The 19,627-nt window shown below is 43.3% G+C and overlaps 1 protein-coding gene across 2 annotated transcripts in view; it reads right to left on the bottom strand.

Moving 5' to 3' along the window:
- Nucleotides 1-19,627, bottom strand: part of pard3ab (par-3 family cell polarity regulator alpha, b) — a 262,720-nt gene that overhangs the window by 109,992 nt on the left and 133,101 nt on the right. For both annotated transcript variants that reach the window (XM_083928368.1, XM_083928369.1), the window contains exons 8-13: nucleotides 17,629-17,754; nucleotides 14,956-15,377; nucleotides 11,205-11,344; nucleotides 10,550-10,678; nucleotides 7,631-7,666; nucleotides 4,151-4,198 (exon numbers count right to left, since the gene is read on the bottom strand). In XM_083928368.1, the coding sequence (XP_083784494.1) occupies nucleotides 4,151-4,198; nucleotides 7,631-7,666; nucleotides 10,550-10,678; nucleotides 11,205-11,344; nucleotides 14,956-15,377; nucleotides 17,629-17,754 (901 nt within the window). The remainder of the gene's footprint in view (nucleotides 1-4,150; nucleotides 4,199-7,630; nucleotides 7,667-10,549; nucleotides 10,679-11,204; nucleotides 11,345-14,955; nucleotides 15,378-17,628; nucleotides 17,755-19,627) is intronic.

Below are 19,627 nucleotides of genomic sequence, written 5' to 3'. Positions count from 1 at the left end.
CCACCCGCTGCTGTCTATCACTTCCCCTTTCACAGCCCTCTCTTTTGCTGCCTTCCCTTCTCTCACTTTCCTTCTACCCCTGAACCTCTCCCACTTTGCACATCTAATGGACACCTCGCACCCTCAGAGCCGCCGCTCTTCTCCATTCAATCTTTAGCATTAAGCAAAGTGAAAATCGCCATTCACTTATGCTTTCTTCTCCCCCCCTCCAAACTCGCGCGCGCTTCCCTCCACTGCAGCGCCTGGGCCGATAAGCGGGTCGGCGGCGGGCTCAACTTAGCCTAACAAAACTGTCGATTAGATGGCATCTGAAAGGGGAATTTGGAAGAAATAGGGAGGGAGGTAAGAAGGAGGCAGTGAAGGGTGTAATTGGTCAGGGGAAGTCAGGCATGGAGAGCATTGTTGGCTGCCTACTGTAGCACAATCTATCTCTTTTTATTCATACTCTGACTCTCTTGCCCTATTCCTCCCTTACTTTCTATACATTCACCACTCCCGTTCTCCCCCTTAATCCCTTTCTCCCCTTGCCATCCACACTTTATGACCAAAGCTATGTGGACACAAACACATCTTAAAGCTCTCTCCCTCTTCTTCCTCCTTCCACCTCTCTCTCCTGGCTCTTTTCCGCTGTCCCGTCTTCTCATTGTTCCCCTTTTCCCCTCGATTCACAACTCACTCTCTCCCAGCCTCAACTTGTCCTCCCCTCATCTCTCACTCTTTCTGACACGTCTCGCTGTAACTCCATGCTGATAGACCATGAATATCAAATACCTGTGACACAGCATGGAAGAAGAGAGGGATCCAGGTATTTGTGTGTGTGTGTGTGTGTGTATAAATGAGTGATGAGAGAGCGAGAGAGAGAGAGAGAGAGAGAGAGAGAGAGAGAGAGAGAGAGAGAGAGAGAGAGAGAGAGAGAGAGAGAGAGAGGGAGAGAGAGAAGGCAGGTCTGTTTGCATCTATAAGTTGACGTGTGTCAGTACGAGCACACAAAACAGCGTGTGCACTCACTCAAATGTCATCCTCATACACACGCGCCTTCCACTGCCAACACACACCACTGACGCACCACAGCTGTAGCATGTAGGGGAAGAATCGATCAGCTGCCCTGTCTCTTTCTCCCTCCCTCTTCCTTTTGGACAGTCAAAGACTGTGTGGCTCACTCTTCAGAGCTCCACAACCCACTAGAAAGCATTTATAACCTCATCCAACCCCGAGGAATAACACCAGCAGCTGCTCCCTGTCGCTTCATGTATGCGTGCGCTGAGTATGTGTGAATGTGTAGTCGTGTATGTGCATCTGAGGTGTGTATGTGTGAAGTGCGCCATATGGCTTGTGTGTTTTTAAGTTTGCAATGTTTGAAAGGCCTCAGTAAAGTCCATGTAACAGTATACTGTGAGTGTGTGCGTGGAGGGTGGCTGTAGGGGGGGCTGTAATATGTGTGTGTACGGGCCAGGTGGCAGCTTGAAACATCACTTTAATTAAGCCGGAGAGCCGGTTCTGTGGCAGGACGGCCCTCTCTGATTGACTTGTACGTGTCACCAACAGGCCGCTACGGAACAGAGAAAAAGTATCGAGCCAGGGCTGCAACCATTAATCACTGCGGCTATTCTGTAGTGCTAATAATGATACAACGTTGGAACTCCTGTAATGATTCGCTGTTGTGAGAGAAACTCTACGCTATTATGCTGCCATCGCACTGTTACTTGACTTAAGTCAAAGCAGCAACACTACCATGTAAAAGAACTCGGTAGTCGTAAAAGTTATATTCATTTGGGTGCAGAACGTACAATCAGAAATATTGACACAAATATAAAAGAGCTAGACTGATAAAACGGTCCCAGAGGTACAGGTGTATACGTTTTCCAATATGTTTTTACAGAGCACATAGGTAGCATCATTTTGATGCTTGAGGTGATTTAGAAATGGTGTCATCCTCACAGTTTGTCCAGGATATCATATGCGTTGTAGCTCATATAAGTGAATGAACTCCAAACCGAGACATATTCAACGCAACGTGAAATGAATAACTGTGAACCTGTAACACTACAGACAGCAACAGTAGGGATAGACAATTAACCAGGAACTACAAAAGAAATAACAAGTCTCTGCTTCGTTGGCTTGGGATGGAGTAAACATACTTAAATAAAGAAATAAAATAATAATAAACAAAATGTAGACGACACGTGTGGAAAAAATTCAATAAATGAGAATCGCAGTCGCGCGGAGAACGGTAACCACGGTAACCTGACACCTTTCTACAGCCAACTTGATTATTTCATATCATCTACAGGTCGGTTATGTTGCGTTAGTAAACTTGTTTTGAATTGTATATATTAATATATTTTATTTTAAGAAAGTGAGATAAACAAAAACATTTTTCCATACACTTTTCCCTTTTTTCGTACTTATCCAGACCTGGAAATGACTTAAATTCCAGACTTTTCTATACTGCATAGGACCCTTGAATGTATAGCACAACTTCTCCAAAGATGGTGACATAGTTGACGATGCAATACACTGTATGTATAATGTATAATAATGTTAAATATTCTTTAAAACAGTGATTATGTTTACAAAAGTAGTCTTCTAAATACCTTTGCAGAGTCATATTGATGTAAAATCAGTGCACAATCCACATAGAAAAGCTCTATTTTCATTACAGCTGTGAAGCTTTACTTTATCTGCCGGCATATCTGTATTCTTTGAATTTTTCACCTCTAAAATCAAATTGGGACTCAAAAATCCCATACTAGTGGGGCTCTAAACATTCAGCAAAATGATCCAAGTGTGATCATATTCATGCTATTTTATTGTGTACATATTACTGATACCTTAACAGATATGCAGGTTCTTCATCTCATAGCTGGCCGAGGTGCTACTTCTAACTATTTTATATACTGTTGATTATTCAATCAATAATAAAATATTATATTTACTAAGCTCATTATGTTTTGAACATAAACCTTCATGAAGGAGTCAAAAGTATACAGCCATCTTAAATGTAGTGGTATAAAGCAGCACAGAATGGAAACACACTGTCTTTACCGTAATTACATGAATAAAAGGAATATGGCATTAAAAATAATAAATAAAAAGCTCATTGCTTAATGATTAGATTCATTTGTGCTAATTATTTACAATCCAATCATTTATTAGTTGTTCTATTGTCCTTAGATAAACAGACCTTCTGCTGCAGTTTGCCGTTTCCTTAATGTCAATACTTATGTTTTGCTAATTCGAGTTCATAATTATCACACACTGGCAGTTTACTGAACTGCAAATAATCTGTGTTAATAACTATGATTTGTCATAACCGCTGTGACATGTATTGACATTATAATCCGACAAAATGCCACCACATCTATAGACAAACAGTATTGTAAAATGAAAGTCCTGTACATTTGGATATAATATTCATGCTACATCACGAAGAGCTAACACATGTTAAAGGCTATATCATGCCATCAAGAAAGCCTTCTGCATTACACTTCAACGTGCTAACAGATTGCCGTTTCATAACAGCTTTGTGTGCGGAGAGGAGAGGAAACATGCCCGTGTGATAGATAGCATCTTGGCACGGTGTTGCTGCAGCATTACTGCCGCCACTGCTGATGGCTTTTCAATATAGCATTGCAGTAATTTTCCATAAGCCTGTGTGACTAATGGCATAAACAATGGAGCCGAATGTTCACGTTATGGGCCCATTATGGAACTATCAGGGCAGGCATGTAAAGACGGATGCCTTTGATCAGTGCTCTATTGTAGAAGTGGGGAGCAGGGAAGAGGATCTGCGTCTTTAAGTGTGTCGTTTGTTTGTGTGTGTGTGTGTGTGTGTGTTTGTGAGAGAGAGAGAGAGAGAGAGAAACAGGGGAAGTGAGGAAGAATGTGTGGAAGAGAGAGAGATAAAGGGAAGCAACAAAGACAGAAACAAGAGAGATGCGATGAAAATTAAAGAAGAGAGGCAAAGAGCTGCTGAGAAAGCGAGAAAAAAAAAAAAATGTTTGCTTTCTGCAGAGCATTGGTAAAGCAATGAATTGGTTAAATGACTCCCAGTCTGTTCGTGAAGCCACCCGGAGTATTTCATTTGCCTTTAATGCCTTTTCCCTATACAGCGGAACGACTCAAGCTGGTGGTGTCATGCAGCAGTTACCTCAATCAACCAGTGGGGTTTCACGGCTGTCGCAGGCTGCCTTGGGGGCTAAAGGGAGCAGTCAAAGTCAACAGGTTAGACACAAGGGCCCCTTAGATAGAGACCACTTAATAAGTCAATACAGGAGTGTGATGAGGTGAGAAAATATAGAGCGAGGTGGGCAAATATTGAACAGGGGTGGTGAAGGATGTAAATGTAACGGCTGAGGGGTTGAAAGGCAAATTTGATAATGAATCAAGAAGCTTTGCTGTGCAAAAACAACGTGAAATGAGCAAAGGTTTGATATTATTTGAAAGCTGAACTCACTATACCCAGGTGTCACACAGGTAACGACAGCCTCTACTGGACTGCTGTAAAGATGCGGGTGAGTTTTGGGTCATTGGACCGATTTCAAGAAGTGGGTGCTTTTTTCCCACTTGAGTTTCCACTGCATTTTGTCTGCCGAGTCACCCTCCACAGAGCTCTCTCTCACAGGATGAGTCATGCAACGCCAAACCCAAAAAACCCCGGCTATTTCTCTTTCATGAATTAGACTTGCTCAACAGCACCTCGGCAGTGCCCAGGAAATGGACTGGCACCTCTCCAGCCACCAGTCCACGCTCCACACAGGGACTCGAACCAGCGAATCACCTATGGACTGAGCTACTGTCGCCCCATAGCGGGATTATGTTGGGGATTTTTCACCTCAAAACAGACACACTGTACTGTCATACTTTTTCTTGTGTACTTTGGGGGGGGGGGGGGGTGGTGCAGGCAAACCCTCAGATCTTAAAGTTGCACATATTAGAATAGATTTGGTTAGTGTTAGCTTTGTGTGTTATTAATTGCAGTTTCTTAATTGTAGAGATGAAAAGAAGAAGAAATGAATCCTCTATAGTCACAAAATCATCAGATATACTTAAAGTGTAATTCCGGCGCAAATTCATCCCACGGTCTTTATTTGCACTTGCACACATCAAATAAGCCACATAGAAAGTTTTTTCGTGTATAAATCTTGAATCTTGAAATTCCAAAAAAAAAATCATCATTATTGCTTCTGTTTACTGTTGTGCTGTCTTGTCCCACCCTCACTGTCATTACCCCCTTGTTTTTGTTTTCATGTCACCTTAAGTGTCTTTCGGTCACTGAAAAGCGGCATATAAATAAAATGAATTATTATTAATTATTATTATTATTATCAGAACTTTTTAATTTTGGACCGTTTTGGGACAAAAACTCTTCGAAGGTATCACCTTATGCTCTGGGAACCAAACATTAAACACTGTTCACCATTTTCTTAAATGATGTAGACTAGTCGATTCATCAAAGTGATTAATAATGAAATTAATCATCAGTTTCCGCCCTACCCCTCAACAACCATGTATCTCTTCATCTACTGTAAGAGGTATCTATTACTTGAAAATGGATGCGTGTCCATTAAAAGCTGCCCCATTGTGTTAGATGCACACCCTGCACCTAAAGCTGTGCACCATCACGGTGCCTCTGCTGTTGTTGTTGTTGTTGGCGGCGGCGAGATGTTTAAAATGAGGCGCCTGACAACAGATAACATCTGAAAGGCACTGAATCCATTATGGCGGTTGATGTTTCTGGGAAAGGGTGAGGAGGAGAGAGACTCATCTGGAGGTTTGGAGTTAGAAAGGGAGGAAAGGAGGGAGATGATAAGAGACAAAACCGGGGAGAGAGGAGACAGCATGGCCATGGTGCTTTGCCTCTGTCTCTCTGGGTCTTAGCCACAGGGTTGCATCGATTTTTTGGGGCGGGAGGTAAACATCCAAAAATAATAAAACAATTTCCAAAAATCCCTAAAGGCAGTATTTGTACATACATATATAAGGGTTGAGTGTGGATCTATTTGAATAGTCATATGGATGACTTGCCTTTATTAGTTCCAGGCCATAATGTCAGAAAGAGACAACACCTGACACGAACAGAGCTAACTTATAGAGCAGTTGCCAGATGATCGAACCCGAAAGCTGAACTCTCTGGCTTCTATTACATTACTGACGGGGGGAAAAGAAGCAAAGGACAAAACTATGATTAACACTCAAAACTCAAGTTTTCTCTCCCTGCTCGTTTGATCTCAGGATGCCAAAGTGCAATGCTTTGCTCACTAACAAAGCAGCAGTGGTAGAAGTCCACTCTCTGGCGTCTTTCTCTACTATTATGACTGATGGAATGACACACGCACACACGTCTGAATGCACATGAGAGGTGCCAGCTGCAGTCACAATAATCGACACAGTCTCGCCATAATGTTTCTTGATGATGAGGATCATCCACACAGCTGGCAGGTACGACCGCCAATCAAATTAACCGGCCAATTACACTGCGAGCGCGCCGCGGAAAAACGCAACCAATTACCTGCACTTGGCCAGATGCAAGCTGAAGGTAAGGCCAGATGTGAAGGCGTGAAGTCTGCGTTTGGTACATCATAACTCAAGTTGGGTATGTAAGTGGAGAGTTATGGAAATCTGAATGGCCTTTTAATATCAGCAGTAAAGACAGATGAGCTTTTAACAGCTGTTGTGGCGGAGGAGTTTTTTAGGGTACCATGTGAAGAGTAACGATCAGGCCGTGGAGACTGTACCGTAACAGTTGGTGATTCTCATAGTAAACCTACATCTGCTGCCATTGCAGGGTACAACCCCAACATTAGGGATGTTTATTAGCATCAGTGCCTGGGTGTTTTTGTATATGAGGCATTGAGCGATGTGTCAATTGCCTCTATTACAGATGTCATTATGTGTCTTAAAGGATGTTATTTTTTTTTTTACTTGTTTCCATTTTATTAAAGTCTTGGATGGGACATTCTTGAAAAGGAGATTTTTAATCTCACTGAGTCTTTTGCCGGGTTATATAAAAAATAATAAATAAATAAAATGTGTCGAATTTGTCAAAGTTTGTGTGAACGTGGCACTGAGAGAGCCACGGCCAGCTGGACTGCATATTTCCCTCAATAAAGTAAAACAATAACATGCTGTTTGTTATTCACCTCACATATCAGAGCAAGTCTGCTGCGAGACGGCCAGACTGACATCCTTATCCACAGCCCGACGAATAAAGCAAACTCCCATGTGTTTCCACCTTCGCTGACAAATACAGCTCTGAGGGGAGTGATGGAGCAAATTATTTTTGCAGCGCAGCCTCAACGGTCCATACTGATGAACCATGAAATTGTGATTTGTTAGAGCAACTCTGGATGGAGATTGAAATAAGTACTACTGACTAACATTTATACAGAGGCATAGTGACTTAGACTTTGATTCACCAGCTAGTTTACGAGGGAACCCTGAATGCAGGCATAAGCTGATGTTTTTGTCCCAAATGGGTGATAACATTCTGTGTTTCTCCTAGTGGAGATTAATACCACCCATGCAAAGAGGAGTTCAGGCTAAATAAAGGAGTAGGAGCTGTTAAAGAGGAGGAGGCAATTTGGGGAAGTGGGTTTAATTGCAGGCTAGTGTTGGGGCGGAGTCTTACCACGTCTCTGGGGCTTTGCATCTGGGGCTCAGCATTCTAGAGAATAGAGGGGAGACAGAGGAAGCAAAATTAATCAGGTATTATTAAGCATTACTCACAGGGAGCATTTCAGCAGCTAAGAGTGAAACTAAGTGATAAACGAAAGCAGTGAATGGGGATGCAGGATACAGCAGACAGGTAGTGTTTGCTAAGACTTACAAACTGTGGGTCAGAAACAACTTGAGTGTTTGCGAGGACAAAATGTCACAAATGTTTGGTTTGGTTTACTCTCTAGAGTCTCCTTAACCAGAGTCCTCTTACTGTCCAGCTGCCATAATCCAGACATGGGAAACTCTCAGCTCATCCAGATTGCTCTCACCATATCATGAGAAACAGGAAATGCTTTGTGAACTGTACTTTGAGTGTTAAAAAAAACATTTGAACTCTCTCTCTCTCTATATGCATATCTGTATATACATGTTGTTCTTATCAGGGCTGGAAAACACTACTGCAATATGTTCTGCACATATATTGTAAAAAGAAATTAGAATCTAAATGGAGTATGAATATGGAGAATGAGCAGAACACTGCCATCGAGAGTCTCAAGATCGTAGTCGCATCAACAAAGAATAATTAAAAGCAGTCGGGTTTACAGGTTCGTCAGACCAGGCATCGCATCATAAAACAAGTACTGCAGAGGAGTGGGATTGACAGTTACCGTTAGCCGCTACCGTTAGCCGCTACCGTTGAAAGTTAGCTTACAGATCAAGGTAAGATATTATCTTAAAAATACAGCTTTTAATAAAGATTCTACATATGCAACCTTCGAGTATGATCTTCTAACTATCTGCTGAAAATATACCAAGTGGTATAATATATATATTATTTTATTATATATCAAGTAACAATGAGGCAGTAAAGACCATGCTCTTGCTCTATCAATAGAACTAATCATGTGTCACGTGCATGAGTGTGCAGTGTGTTAGTAACAGCATATTAGCTTAGTAATAGCATTTACATAGAAAATGATTTCCTTAATTAAGGTGAAAAGCTCAATAGCAAATTTCATCAGTTTATGTTATTTGCAAGCTTGATGCAGTTTCAGAATAAAATGGAGTGATTAAATTGGCGGCTCAGCTCATCCAATTAGTTAAAGATCATAAAGGGTAAATTCAAATCTGAGGTCTCTAATCTTTTTACCTGCTGCATGTGGTGTCTCTAAAAATGATACGGCAGCCGCGGGCTTTATTTTTCATTACACTACATTCGGATTAAGATATAAAGCTTAAGAACGGCCATTTTTTTATTCACAAGAAAATGTGCTGTTTACTCTTGTTTCTCTTAAGCTCAATTTAGCCATCTAGCGTGTTACCATTGTTATATAATGCATGTTTTTGTTGTATTTCTCTTAGCTGACATGCTGTTTACTCTCCCTTATCTCTAAACCCCCACAAAAAACCGCTTAGCTTAGCTCACAGCTTTGAATTAAGACTGAAGCTGCTCATTTTGTTCACTGGACCTCATCTCCCTCAAGTCCCATCTCAACTCTTTCACATCACCCTCTACAGCTGATAAGCACACATCAAATAAATCCTACCATCTAACTACCAACTGCACAGAGTCAGCCGGACGCAGAGCTTCACTCTAATCTAGAGATGAGTATCGACCAGTGTGGCAGCTTCTCTCATCCAACTTCGCTCGTGGCGACAGTCAGCCGATAGTCTCCTCTGCATGCCTTGCTGGGATAATTGTCACCAATCAGCCATTTGATTGACAGCACTTGCAAGCGAATGGGTGTTTGTGCCTCTAATGGCCCCGGTGACAGCTGAGGGTGCTGGAAGAGACCATTTTATGACAATAGAAGGGGGGTGTAAGTCTGGTTTTGAGCCATAACTTATGTTCTCGATAGGATGAGTGTTAAAGTCAGCCAGTGGGGCCAGAGAGATAGCGGAGAATAATTAACTGATGATGTGTAAAGGAGTAAACACAGAGATTTAAAGCTTGCTAACGCCGGCAGAAAATGCTACTTCAGAATCCGTGTTCTGCTGCCTTGTTTTTCCGTCTTCGGCCATTACGAGCTCACTTCTTTATCAAACAACTTTGAGGTAGGACCAGATGTGCACTAAATCAAACCTGATTTTCTGCAAAGATAAATCAGTATAACATGTGGCATTATGTAAAATCACCGCCTTGAGGAAAGCAAACAGTTCTACCAGTTGAATTAATGTTTGCATGGATTACTGAAGTTGTGTGCTGAGTGACGGCATCTAAAGGCAGCACACAGAGATTTGTATTGCTGTTTGTACGATGTAATGTGTGAGGATTTTGCCTGATTGATATTCAGGCCAAGTGTGTTTTTCACTCTCTGCCTTTTACCTGCCCTGCGTCTGTCTGTTCACCCCCACATTCATCAATCTAGTAAGTCAGCTTGGAGGCAAAACGTAGCGAGAGAGATGGAAATGCAGAGACTAAGGCAACCGAACAAAGCGAGAGGAAGAAAGGGAAGTGGTGATAGAGGAAGGAAAGGACTTGGAAGGGAGGCTGACAGATAAAGAAAGACAGAGACGGAGTGAAAGCAAAAGGAGAGGGTGAAGAAGATAAAGAGAAAAGACTGAGCTCTACAGGTTTCCTCTGAGGCTAGCCGTGGCTTGGTAATAGAGAGGAGTGCAGCGAGCGGGACAATCAATCTGCATGCTCGGCTAGCGTGTTGTGTTAGCTGGGAAATGAGAAGAAAACGCAGCACTTGCTGTGGGGATTAACAGCACTCGTGACAGCACAAGAGCACACACAGACACATTCTCACACATATGCGTGAGCACATGCTCATAATCTATATTTATCCATACATGGGAGACGGCGTATATGTCATGATGTGTATGATGCAGACAGGATGGAGAGCTGAAGGAATGTTCCAAAGATGCAGGAGAATGACAAACGTACCACATCTCGAGGGAGGAAAGTGTCTTCCTGCCGTAGAACCAGCAGCCCCACAGCCCCGCCCATGGGTGTGGCCCTGAGCAGAGACACCACCTCCTCCTGGGTCCGCCCCATCAGGTCCACTCCATTCACCTGAACATGAGACAGTGACTGGGTTTAGTTCCAAATAGGCTGCACGGATTAATCACTTGATGGGAACCCTCACTTTTTAAATCAAAGTTGTGGTCCAATATAGTGATCAACTAATAATTTCATCACTAGTTCAAAATGTATGCCTCCACCAACTACTTTGGCAACAGCTGTTGCTGGCACAGAGGCATACAAAAATGAACCTGTGGATCAAAGGATTCAAAGTTGTGTGCAGTAACACCATAGAATCAGTGTTGCAGTGGAATCTTTCATGCAAATAGTTTGCAAGGTTGGATAAAGCAACTTCCAACGTGGTTCTGTCTTGCGTCATTTTATTCCAGGATGCTCAATTTCCATACGAACGGTTGCCTGAAGTGAATCACACATTGAACCAGTCAGATGACACATACTTTTGATTGATTCAAAATGTGAGGGTCTTCGTGCTGTGACACGTCATAGTCGTGGTTTTGCGAGAACCGACAACCATCGTAGATCAAACTGAGTGAACACATCAACTCCACTCGCTCACCTCCAACAACCTGTCGCCTGCCTTGAGGCGGCCATCTTGGATGGCAGCTCCCCGAGGCAGAATGTTCTTCACGTAGATGGGTGCCGAGCCTCCGATGGGAACGTCCCGAGATGTTATACTGAAGCCGAGTCCCTCAGGACCTGTGGGAAGAGATGTAAGGAAGAAGTAAGACGCAAGGTCTGACGATGGAATCCGCTTTTAATCTCGATGCACAAGCTGAAGCTCCTCAATTCCCACTGCACCCCTGCAGCTCAAGCGAAATGCGTGATTACGTTTCTTACTCTGCTGGTATTGATTAATTACATCATATGTTTGCTTTGCAGTAATCAGTAGCATGTCACTGTGTTGGAAAAAAGACAACCTTCTATGTTTGGAAAATTTGAGACAAAGCGTCCGGTCAATTTTACAACCTTTGCTTCTCATTGTATGGGTGAAACACTGATACCAGCAAACGTTTTCCTTTACATAGAGTTCACTCCAGTAGCACTCTGTGATTTTGCACCATCGATGAATTGCTCAGTGTGGACAGAGCTAACCTTTGAGCGGACGGAGACTCCAAACTGCTATCCTCTTAGCTGTGAGGCACAACCTCTTGCTGTCAACATCGTTCCTTCCAAAATCACACAGCCACTTTATAACAAACAAAACCAAGAAGTGTACCACCAATAGTATCCCCCGCCCAACCCACATGTAGTCCCTCAACCAAGTGTCGAGTTCCATCTATTTGATGATTACCAGCCCGTATTGTTTTCACCTTGTGAGTCTCTGTGTGTGTGTGTGTCATCCTGGCAAAATGCGTGAGTGAAAAGATCAGCGTGGTCTGAGCAAATGGACAGTGGAAAAAAAGGGCCAGGAAGTAGTTTAATGATCTTATTAATCTATGTTTACATGGGTGGATGTGATTTTGTTTGTGTGCATTTTGCAAGTTTTGCCTGCAGCCCCTTAGGAGTGTACCATTATGAAGTCTTAGGAACACGGGTCTATTACAAAAGACAGACAATTTCCTATTTAAACACAGGAAATTAAAAGAAACTGTGCATCCTGTCAGCAGAGAGCTCAAATTGATTTATAGTGAATTATCAAAGAAAACAGAGCATGTTGTGAGGCGAGACAACAGAATGCTTTTAAAGGGTAGAAGAGAGACGTAAGCCAATATCATAATAATCATCATACATGCAATTACATTGTTCCAATAAGTAAGTTCAGCCTGAAGACTTTTAATATGTTTGCCGATATTTAATTGAAGCAAGGAAGTGGAAAAACAACAAGTGGTAAGAACATTACACTGTCTAAAGTAATGAAGGGTAACTAAGGAGTCTTTGTTTTATACCAGCACATCCACCACTTTCAACACGCTCCTGATCTACACACTCAATATCCTCCTTTTCCACAAGCATTACACCTGGCCATATCCTGGGCTCTGAGAGCTCTGACCAGGCTGCTTCATGTATGTGTTTCACACAGCTACTGTATTGCAAGTGACAGTGTGTGTGTGTAAGAATGTAAAACAAGGTTAATATAAGAATAAAAACAAGCATCTTTGCTGTATCAGAGTACTGGCCCTAATCCTTACTGCCTGTCTGCCTGAGCTGATGCAAAGAATAGCAGAACACTTAGCAATTCTCTTTCACATCCTCTACCTAATCTGCTGCATTGATGAGCCAATCAACTTCCCGCCGACAGACGAAGTGCGGTGTTACAGTCGCCGGTAAATGCCTGTGGTGTTCCTGGCTTTAAACAGGGAGGAGGATCTTTAAAAGTCCCATTAGCTTGATTAAGACATACCAAAGCAATTTCCTGTGCAGAATGGGATTCTTTGATTGATTGATTTTGATATTCCCCGGGATTTGCAACGAGACCGTTGTCTAATTCAAGCAGATAAACAAAAGCAGGAGTTTAATCTGCGCTCAAAACTGTGGGCTTAAGTCGGTACTCAAAACAACCCAGCTGAGCCAAAGAGCCTCTTGGGAGTCGCTGTTAATCCCTGCAAATGTCTGCTCCGACAACAGCAAACAAAAGGTGGAATGGGAAAAGATAACATCTTTGACTGAGGACATAACAGATCTCCTGGCATATCATGCACAGAATGCAGTGTTTTTCTGTGGTATTATGACCATGAGCCGAGATGTGAGAGTGAGGAGAACAAGTGGAAATAGCTATCAGCCGGGATAGAATATGCAACAACCAGCTGGGTGTTTTTATGTTTTATGATCTGGTTTGATTCGAGCCCAAAGAGAGGGCAACAGATTTGGGTGAGAACTTCAACAGACATATGGTGCAGCCCTGTCAGACTCTTTGCCGTGGCATTTGACAGCACACAGGGACCAGCGGCTGCTAAGCAACGAGCTCCCTGGCCCTGAGACCTGGCAGCGACACCTGGTATCCTGCTGGCAGAGGTTTGCACCACCTGTGCCAGCTGTCAGTCAAAGCCTGTACTGAGGAGATGTCCCCAAACTTTTACTCCCAGCATGGCTTCCACCTTCCAGACTCTGCACAGTTCAGTGTTCGCTGCTCACATCACTATGCTAAACTCATGCATGTTTTTGAGCCTGTTACATCATTGTCCCCACACTTGTGTTTGACGTGCCAGGAATAGGGAAATTGCTTGTTTGTTCAGTTGGAATCTACGGTTGGAATGGAAACAGTAGAGATGTACACAGAATCCCCCGCATTTCTGAAAGCCATAGGAATGCAAAGCATGAGGATTTTTCTTTACAGACCCTCTGGAAAGAATCAGATGATACTTAAAAAACAAAATGAGTAATACATCACGCAGACACTGCGATGTTTCCACAAAAACAATGAAGTAAAGGAAGTTCCAAACATTTTTCTAGGTCTAAAGAGTCTACGGACAGTTTATGTTCAGATTAGACAGAGAAATGCGAGATGCACCAAAGCAACGCCGAGTGGTAGACCCTCCACGCTAAATAAATGTGGGCTCTCACATCACTGTGTTCTCCATTTTCTTTGTCAGCCCTTGGCTTCCTGTTCATTTCATTAAAGCCTGAAATACTGTATGTCAGCCGCTGCATCGAGGACCTTCAGCCTCTTTACATGGGGCGACTGCACTAACCACTGAGCCAACGGCCGCCCCATGTAAAGAGGCCCTTTGCTGCATGTCTCCCCCTCACCCTATTTCCTGTCCGTCCAATATAATAAAAGCCTTGAAAACTGCTGAAAAAAAAATTGTTTAAAAAAAACAAAAACAGACCAAATCCTCAGAGTTAACGTGCATGGTCATGTTTTGGTTCAAAGTGTGCAAAGACACTAGGCCATTCACATACCGGTTCATTGTGTGTTTGTGAGAGAGGGAGTAAGCGAGAACTGAGCAAAGAGGGAATCAATGTGCTGCACAGAGCTCTGAAAGTAGACAGAGCTGGGAGGGAATGGAGAGGGGAGACTGTCCACTAGTTAATCGATCACAGAGAATGAATGACATTACATTTACGAATTAAACTACAATAACACAAAACACATGTAGGCCTATATCTCATTTTCATTCCTATTTGGAACCAATGGACACATCCATTGTTTTTTCTGACATGTTGTTCCCTTACACTGTATCCTATTTGATTTTGTAATACCATGATATAATATCGTTATCGCAAAAAAACTGCTTCTTGTGCCCTCCAAGAACTAGACCAATAGCACTGTTTCATTTAAACTCTGGAAGTTAAAACCTGTTTCAGCTGAGCACTGCAGCCTCTCTGGGAACTAAAGCACTTCTCTGTCACGCCTTTCTTCACCTCACCTTTCTTTAGCTGGATGTTGAGCCTCCTCCCAACTTTTTTGGTGAATCCTCCTGTTGACGTCGAGTTTAGCCCCCTCTGAGGCGAGGGGGTGTGTCCTGTCGGCGGCTTGGCCGCAGAGACTGCCGGGTGAGTCAGAGGGGGGTAGCCGTCAGTCTGGTCTGGGTGGGTATGGGATTTAGGATGGGGATGGGGATGGGAGTGTGGGTGAGTTTGGGAACCGTGTCGGGACATCCTCTGTGGGGCGTGGTCTAAGCCGGAGAGGGTGCTGCCAGTCAGGGAGTCGGGGCTGAAACGGCCCGAGGAGTACGCCGGGTTCCTCTCGGCGTGGGACATCTGCTCGTAGTGGGCCTTCATCGATGACGGCACCACGTGGAACATGATGACAGGAGAGCGCATGGCCTGACGGAACATGTTCTGGGCTCTGGGATAAAAAGAGCGAGAGGAAGAGATTTGAAAAGGGGATTATTCAGCGGTTTCTAAATATCTTTTTTATGAGCTGCCACCTGATGAACCCCCACCTACCCACTCACTCACACACACCCATGCTATAAATATAAAATCCATTTCCGCCCACCTGAAAATTCTGACATGTTAATTAATACTTATTGCCAGCGTGAGCAGCTCTAAAAAGAGACTGAACCACACCCCACAGCTCCATCACATAATCCCCTCATTTGGCTCCAGATAAAGGAGCCCTCTATCTGTCGGAGAGTTTGCAGAAAATCCTCTTTTAAACCCCCTTTCGGTGTGAGCTCATGTACAGTAGGTGTGAGTGGAAACTTATGTTGGCTGTCAGCACCCTATAACAGTGGAGCCTTGTTATCACCACCTGTTTCAATAAAGCAGATTATGGTATGGCCCTTTCCCTCGCCCCAACAGCTGCACGGATGTTCTAGAGAATGCTCAAGAACTTCTATTGCTCCCCGTACCCCTCTAAATGACAACTTACACTTGCCCCCCACCCCCCTAAATGACAACTTAAACTTGCCCCCCCATCACCACCACCACACCCAGAGAATTCTTCGTGAAATTCCAGGCCTATTTTTCCCAGCCACTAATAACCTTCGCTGTTGGTCTTGTCTCGACAGCTTTATGATTTCAGGCTGAACTGAGTAGCAGACGAGACGTAATCTGCTCCCTTATAAAAATACTGTTAAATAACAAGAGCAACCATTGCTGCTCCTGTAACAACACTGTGCCTAATTCCCATTCATTGCTTGACTTATGGCTCAACAGCAGGGTTTGCTGGGACATCATAACCTGACCAGGATTAAAGGGTTGGTTCAACCACATTACATGATTTCTCACTTGTGATCATTCACAGTGATTGGTTTGTTTGCCTACTACCTTTACTTCTGCCTCCACTCCAACATAGGTGTGAATGTTGAAAATGTTTTTAGCATGTTTGCACTTCTAGTCCCCTCGTCTCGACGTCAGTGCCTTTTTTTTTTTTAAATGGGGTTTTGGTTAGATGCCTGAAATATGTTCAGTGGTTAACACAGACTTGAGAGATTTTAACATTTTGTTCTACGACATAAAAAACGTCAGTAAATATCCCATCTCGTGAAATTTGAAGCTTGTACGTGTCTTTAAAAAGGCGGTTGCTAACAAGCCGCTAAATGAGACTACAAACAATCACCGTACAAGCGAAATCAGTTGGGAGCTAGTGGATAGAGTAGTTCGCTCATAGCCTAACTTTAGCTTTTTACTTCTGGTGATTGCATTTATGCTTCAAAACGTGTACATATCATAAACTTTTGTTCCCCACAGAGCTTTTTTCTGCAATAATCCAAAGAAAAAAACCTGTTGACTTTTTGTCGAGGAATCCAGGACAATGCTCACAAGGACGGCCGACAAAAATATATCATCCCTGCAGTACTGGTGTGGAGACTTCAAGCCTCAACAAATCACACCAAAACTATCTGCAGGGCTAGATACTAGCTAGATATGAGGTAATAAGAAAATTATGATCATTTTGATATTAATATTATTTTTTATATATATATATAATTTGGGTGAACAGACCCTTTAGATAACTGCATGTAAAGTCCCATGAGGCAGAAATGCATCATCAAAATATCTCCGTATGTGCTCACATATCTACATCACATATGCATTGTATACTGAAATTGGAAACATCAGTGTATTTAGTATACATTTATGCTGACAGGTGAGAATCAAATCAAACAGCATGAAGGTATGTAGCATACAGAAAAGATGAAGGGGGGGTTAGTGGGTGGATTTGGTTAGGAAGGTAATGAAAGCATGTGAACAGAGCAGAGGCGGTGAATGTCAGGAGCCTCATTCCCACTCCTTCCACAGGGCTACAGAGGTGTTACAATGGGAGTCCAGAAGAACTGTTACTGAAACACAGGGGAATAAAGGCTGAGAGGATTGCAGAGACCGCTTCAGCGATTGAGGGTGCGACCTACAGGAGTTTAATGGGGAAAGGTTAGCTAAGCACGGTGACAGGCAGCAGAGGAGTCTGTGCACTGGCAGAAGTGCAGAGAGAAGGGTCACGAAGGTACGAGGAGAGAGGATAACAGCGAAAAGAAGGGATCAGGACTGTGGGTATTAGACGAGGGAAGAAGCGAAAGTCCGAAAAGCCAATCACACAGGAAGTCCTAGGACAACCGGAGCTCGGAAAGGAGTCCCACGAGCTGCTGTCTTACTGTTCAAAGCGGATGTTTCGCAGGTCTCCGTTATTGATACGGACGATACAGTCGTTCTCCTGGAAGAGGCCCTGTTGCTCGGCCTTGCCTCCATTCTCCAGACGCTTGACCAGCAAGCCAAGAGTCCTGAAAGGTTCAAACAATCAAGTCAACAAGATCAAGATGGTGTCTGTAAAGTCAATATGGCTGCTTTGCTGGAGCTTGGCCAGACCTGGGGTGGAGAGTGCACAATACTGGACTGGAATTTTAATCACTGGGACTTTCTTTGAACACACTTACACTTCAGAAACCCTGCCAAAAAGATCCCAGAGTAATCGCATGTACTCTCTCTATACTATTCACACAGCCTTTGAGACCTATAAAAATAAGTTTATTCTTTTTTCCCCCATAAATGCTTTGTTGTTCTGTGGCTTCATTTGTATTGATACTAACAAAAAGTCAATACTGGATACAAACATTCCCGTGATCGCGTGGCAAGAATCGTCGTGTACCGCTGTCGCTTTTTTGCTCCAAAAACAGAATGATGCTTAATTGCTGCCTCTGCTTTATCACGCTCTACTTGAGAAGAGTCTGCTGTGTGGTCCTGTCATTTGCATCATCAGGGCACCAATGAGGCTTATGAGAGAAAGCAGTCACATCACATCAGGGGGCTTTAGAGGCTGTGTGTGGGAGGCATCTATTCAAAGGCAATCAACACGTAGAAAAGCTCGACTGTACTTTTGCCTGGGGTCGATGCTTTGCAAGTGTTCGTTTTCTAACCCCTAGGACTCCGGCGTCCCTTTTTCTAAGCAAAAAATAAACAAAGTGCTTTCAGAGAACGACAGGAACCAGCACCATTAAACAGTGATAGCAGGCTGCTCTATCGTGCCATAGCACTTAAACCGCGCTGAGCTGCAAACCGTTGTCGCCATGTAATCCGGTGTGGCAAACTGGCTTATGCCTGCCCCTACAGCCGCAGTGAGAGGCTAACTTCACCTGAAAGGGAGCTTTGTGGATTATAGATCCGAGCATGAGGAAGAAAATCAACAACGGGTAGGAGAGACGGCACAAACCTAATCTAGTCTTCTTCGGTATATAGTCTGTGTCTGTGTGTATCCAGGCTTTTCTGAGGTAGTATGAGCGAGTGTCGCCTAGGTAAATTGGGTTGATTTTAGGGTTTAATACTCGCCCTCGCCTGAGGCTTATAATTCAATATGAATGGAAATGTGATTACAGAGAGGGCAGGAAAGTTCATGAGTTGAAAAAGTTCAGAGACAATTCCACTGATTGAATCTGAGTGAGAGCACAATACGATTTGCTGTGGAGGGGCTATTTCTCTGATGAAAGCTGGGCATCTTAATCTTAGGCTAACGCCTACCCTGACATTTCCCCAATAAAAGAAAAGTGCATTATAAATGTGCTTTTAGGTTGATTAAGTCGGGCAGTGAGAAAAGTGATATGATCTTGATTTTCAATAAAGCGTGACAGTGGAGTGTAGTCACTGATCGTATTTGTGAGTCTCAGGGCACAGTCATACATAAAGAAGGTTGGGACGTTTGTGGGGCTGCATCTGGCTCTGTGCTGGTGGCAAAAAACAGCTTGGCACTAAAAAACATATCCACCATTAGACCTCCCTAAAACTGGTTGACATTGGTCTTTGGCACATTCATTCAATAATAGACAAGGACTTCCTTAAATGCATTGACCAATGTTCTACACTTAACTATACTGAGGGTTTTAACTGGATTCTTGTAACTATGAAAGGCTGCAGACTTGGATCACAACCTCCAAAAACTCGTGGGAATATTTAAACCAGATGTGAAATTCCTATAATTCCTTCGCAGCTTTGTTTCCAGCTGTGTGCGTGTGTGTGTGTGTGTTTGAGTGCGTGCGCATGCTTTTGATTGGGTTGTAGGCAGATGTGTGTTGTGTGCACTGCTCAATGTATCCTTTGTAACATGTAAAGCTGATGTGACAGCAGCCACAGAGAAATATGACGGTCACCTGCAAACCCTAAACA

Source organism: Echiichthys vipera (assembly GCF_963691815.1).
Source record: "Echiichthys vipera genome assembly, chromosome: 15".
In the NCBI taxonomy this organism is placed as follows: Eukaryota; Metazoa; Chordata; class Actinopteri; order Perciformes; family Trachinidae; genus Echiichthys; species Echiichthys vipera.
Note: the sequence above shows the minus strand (reverse complement) of the source record. Positions and strands in the feature narration are given on the sequence as shown.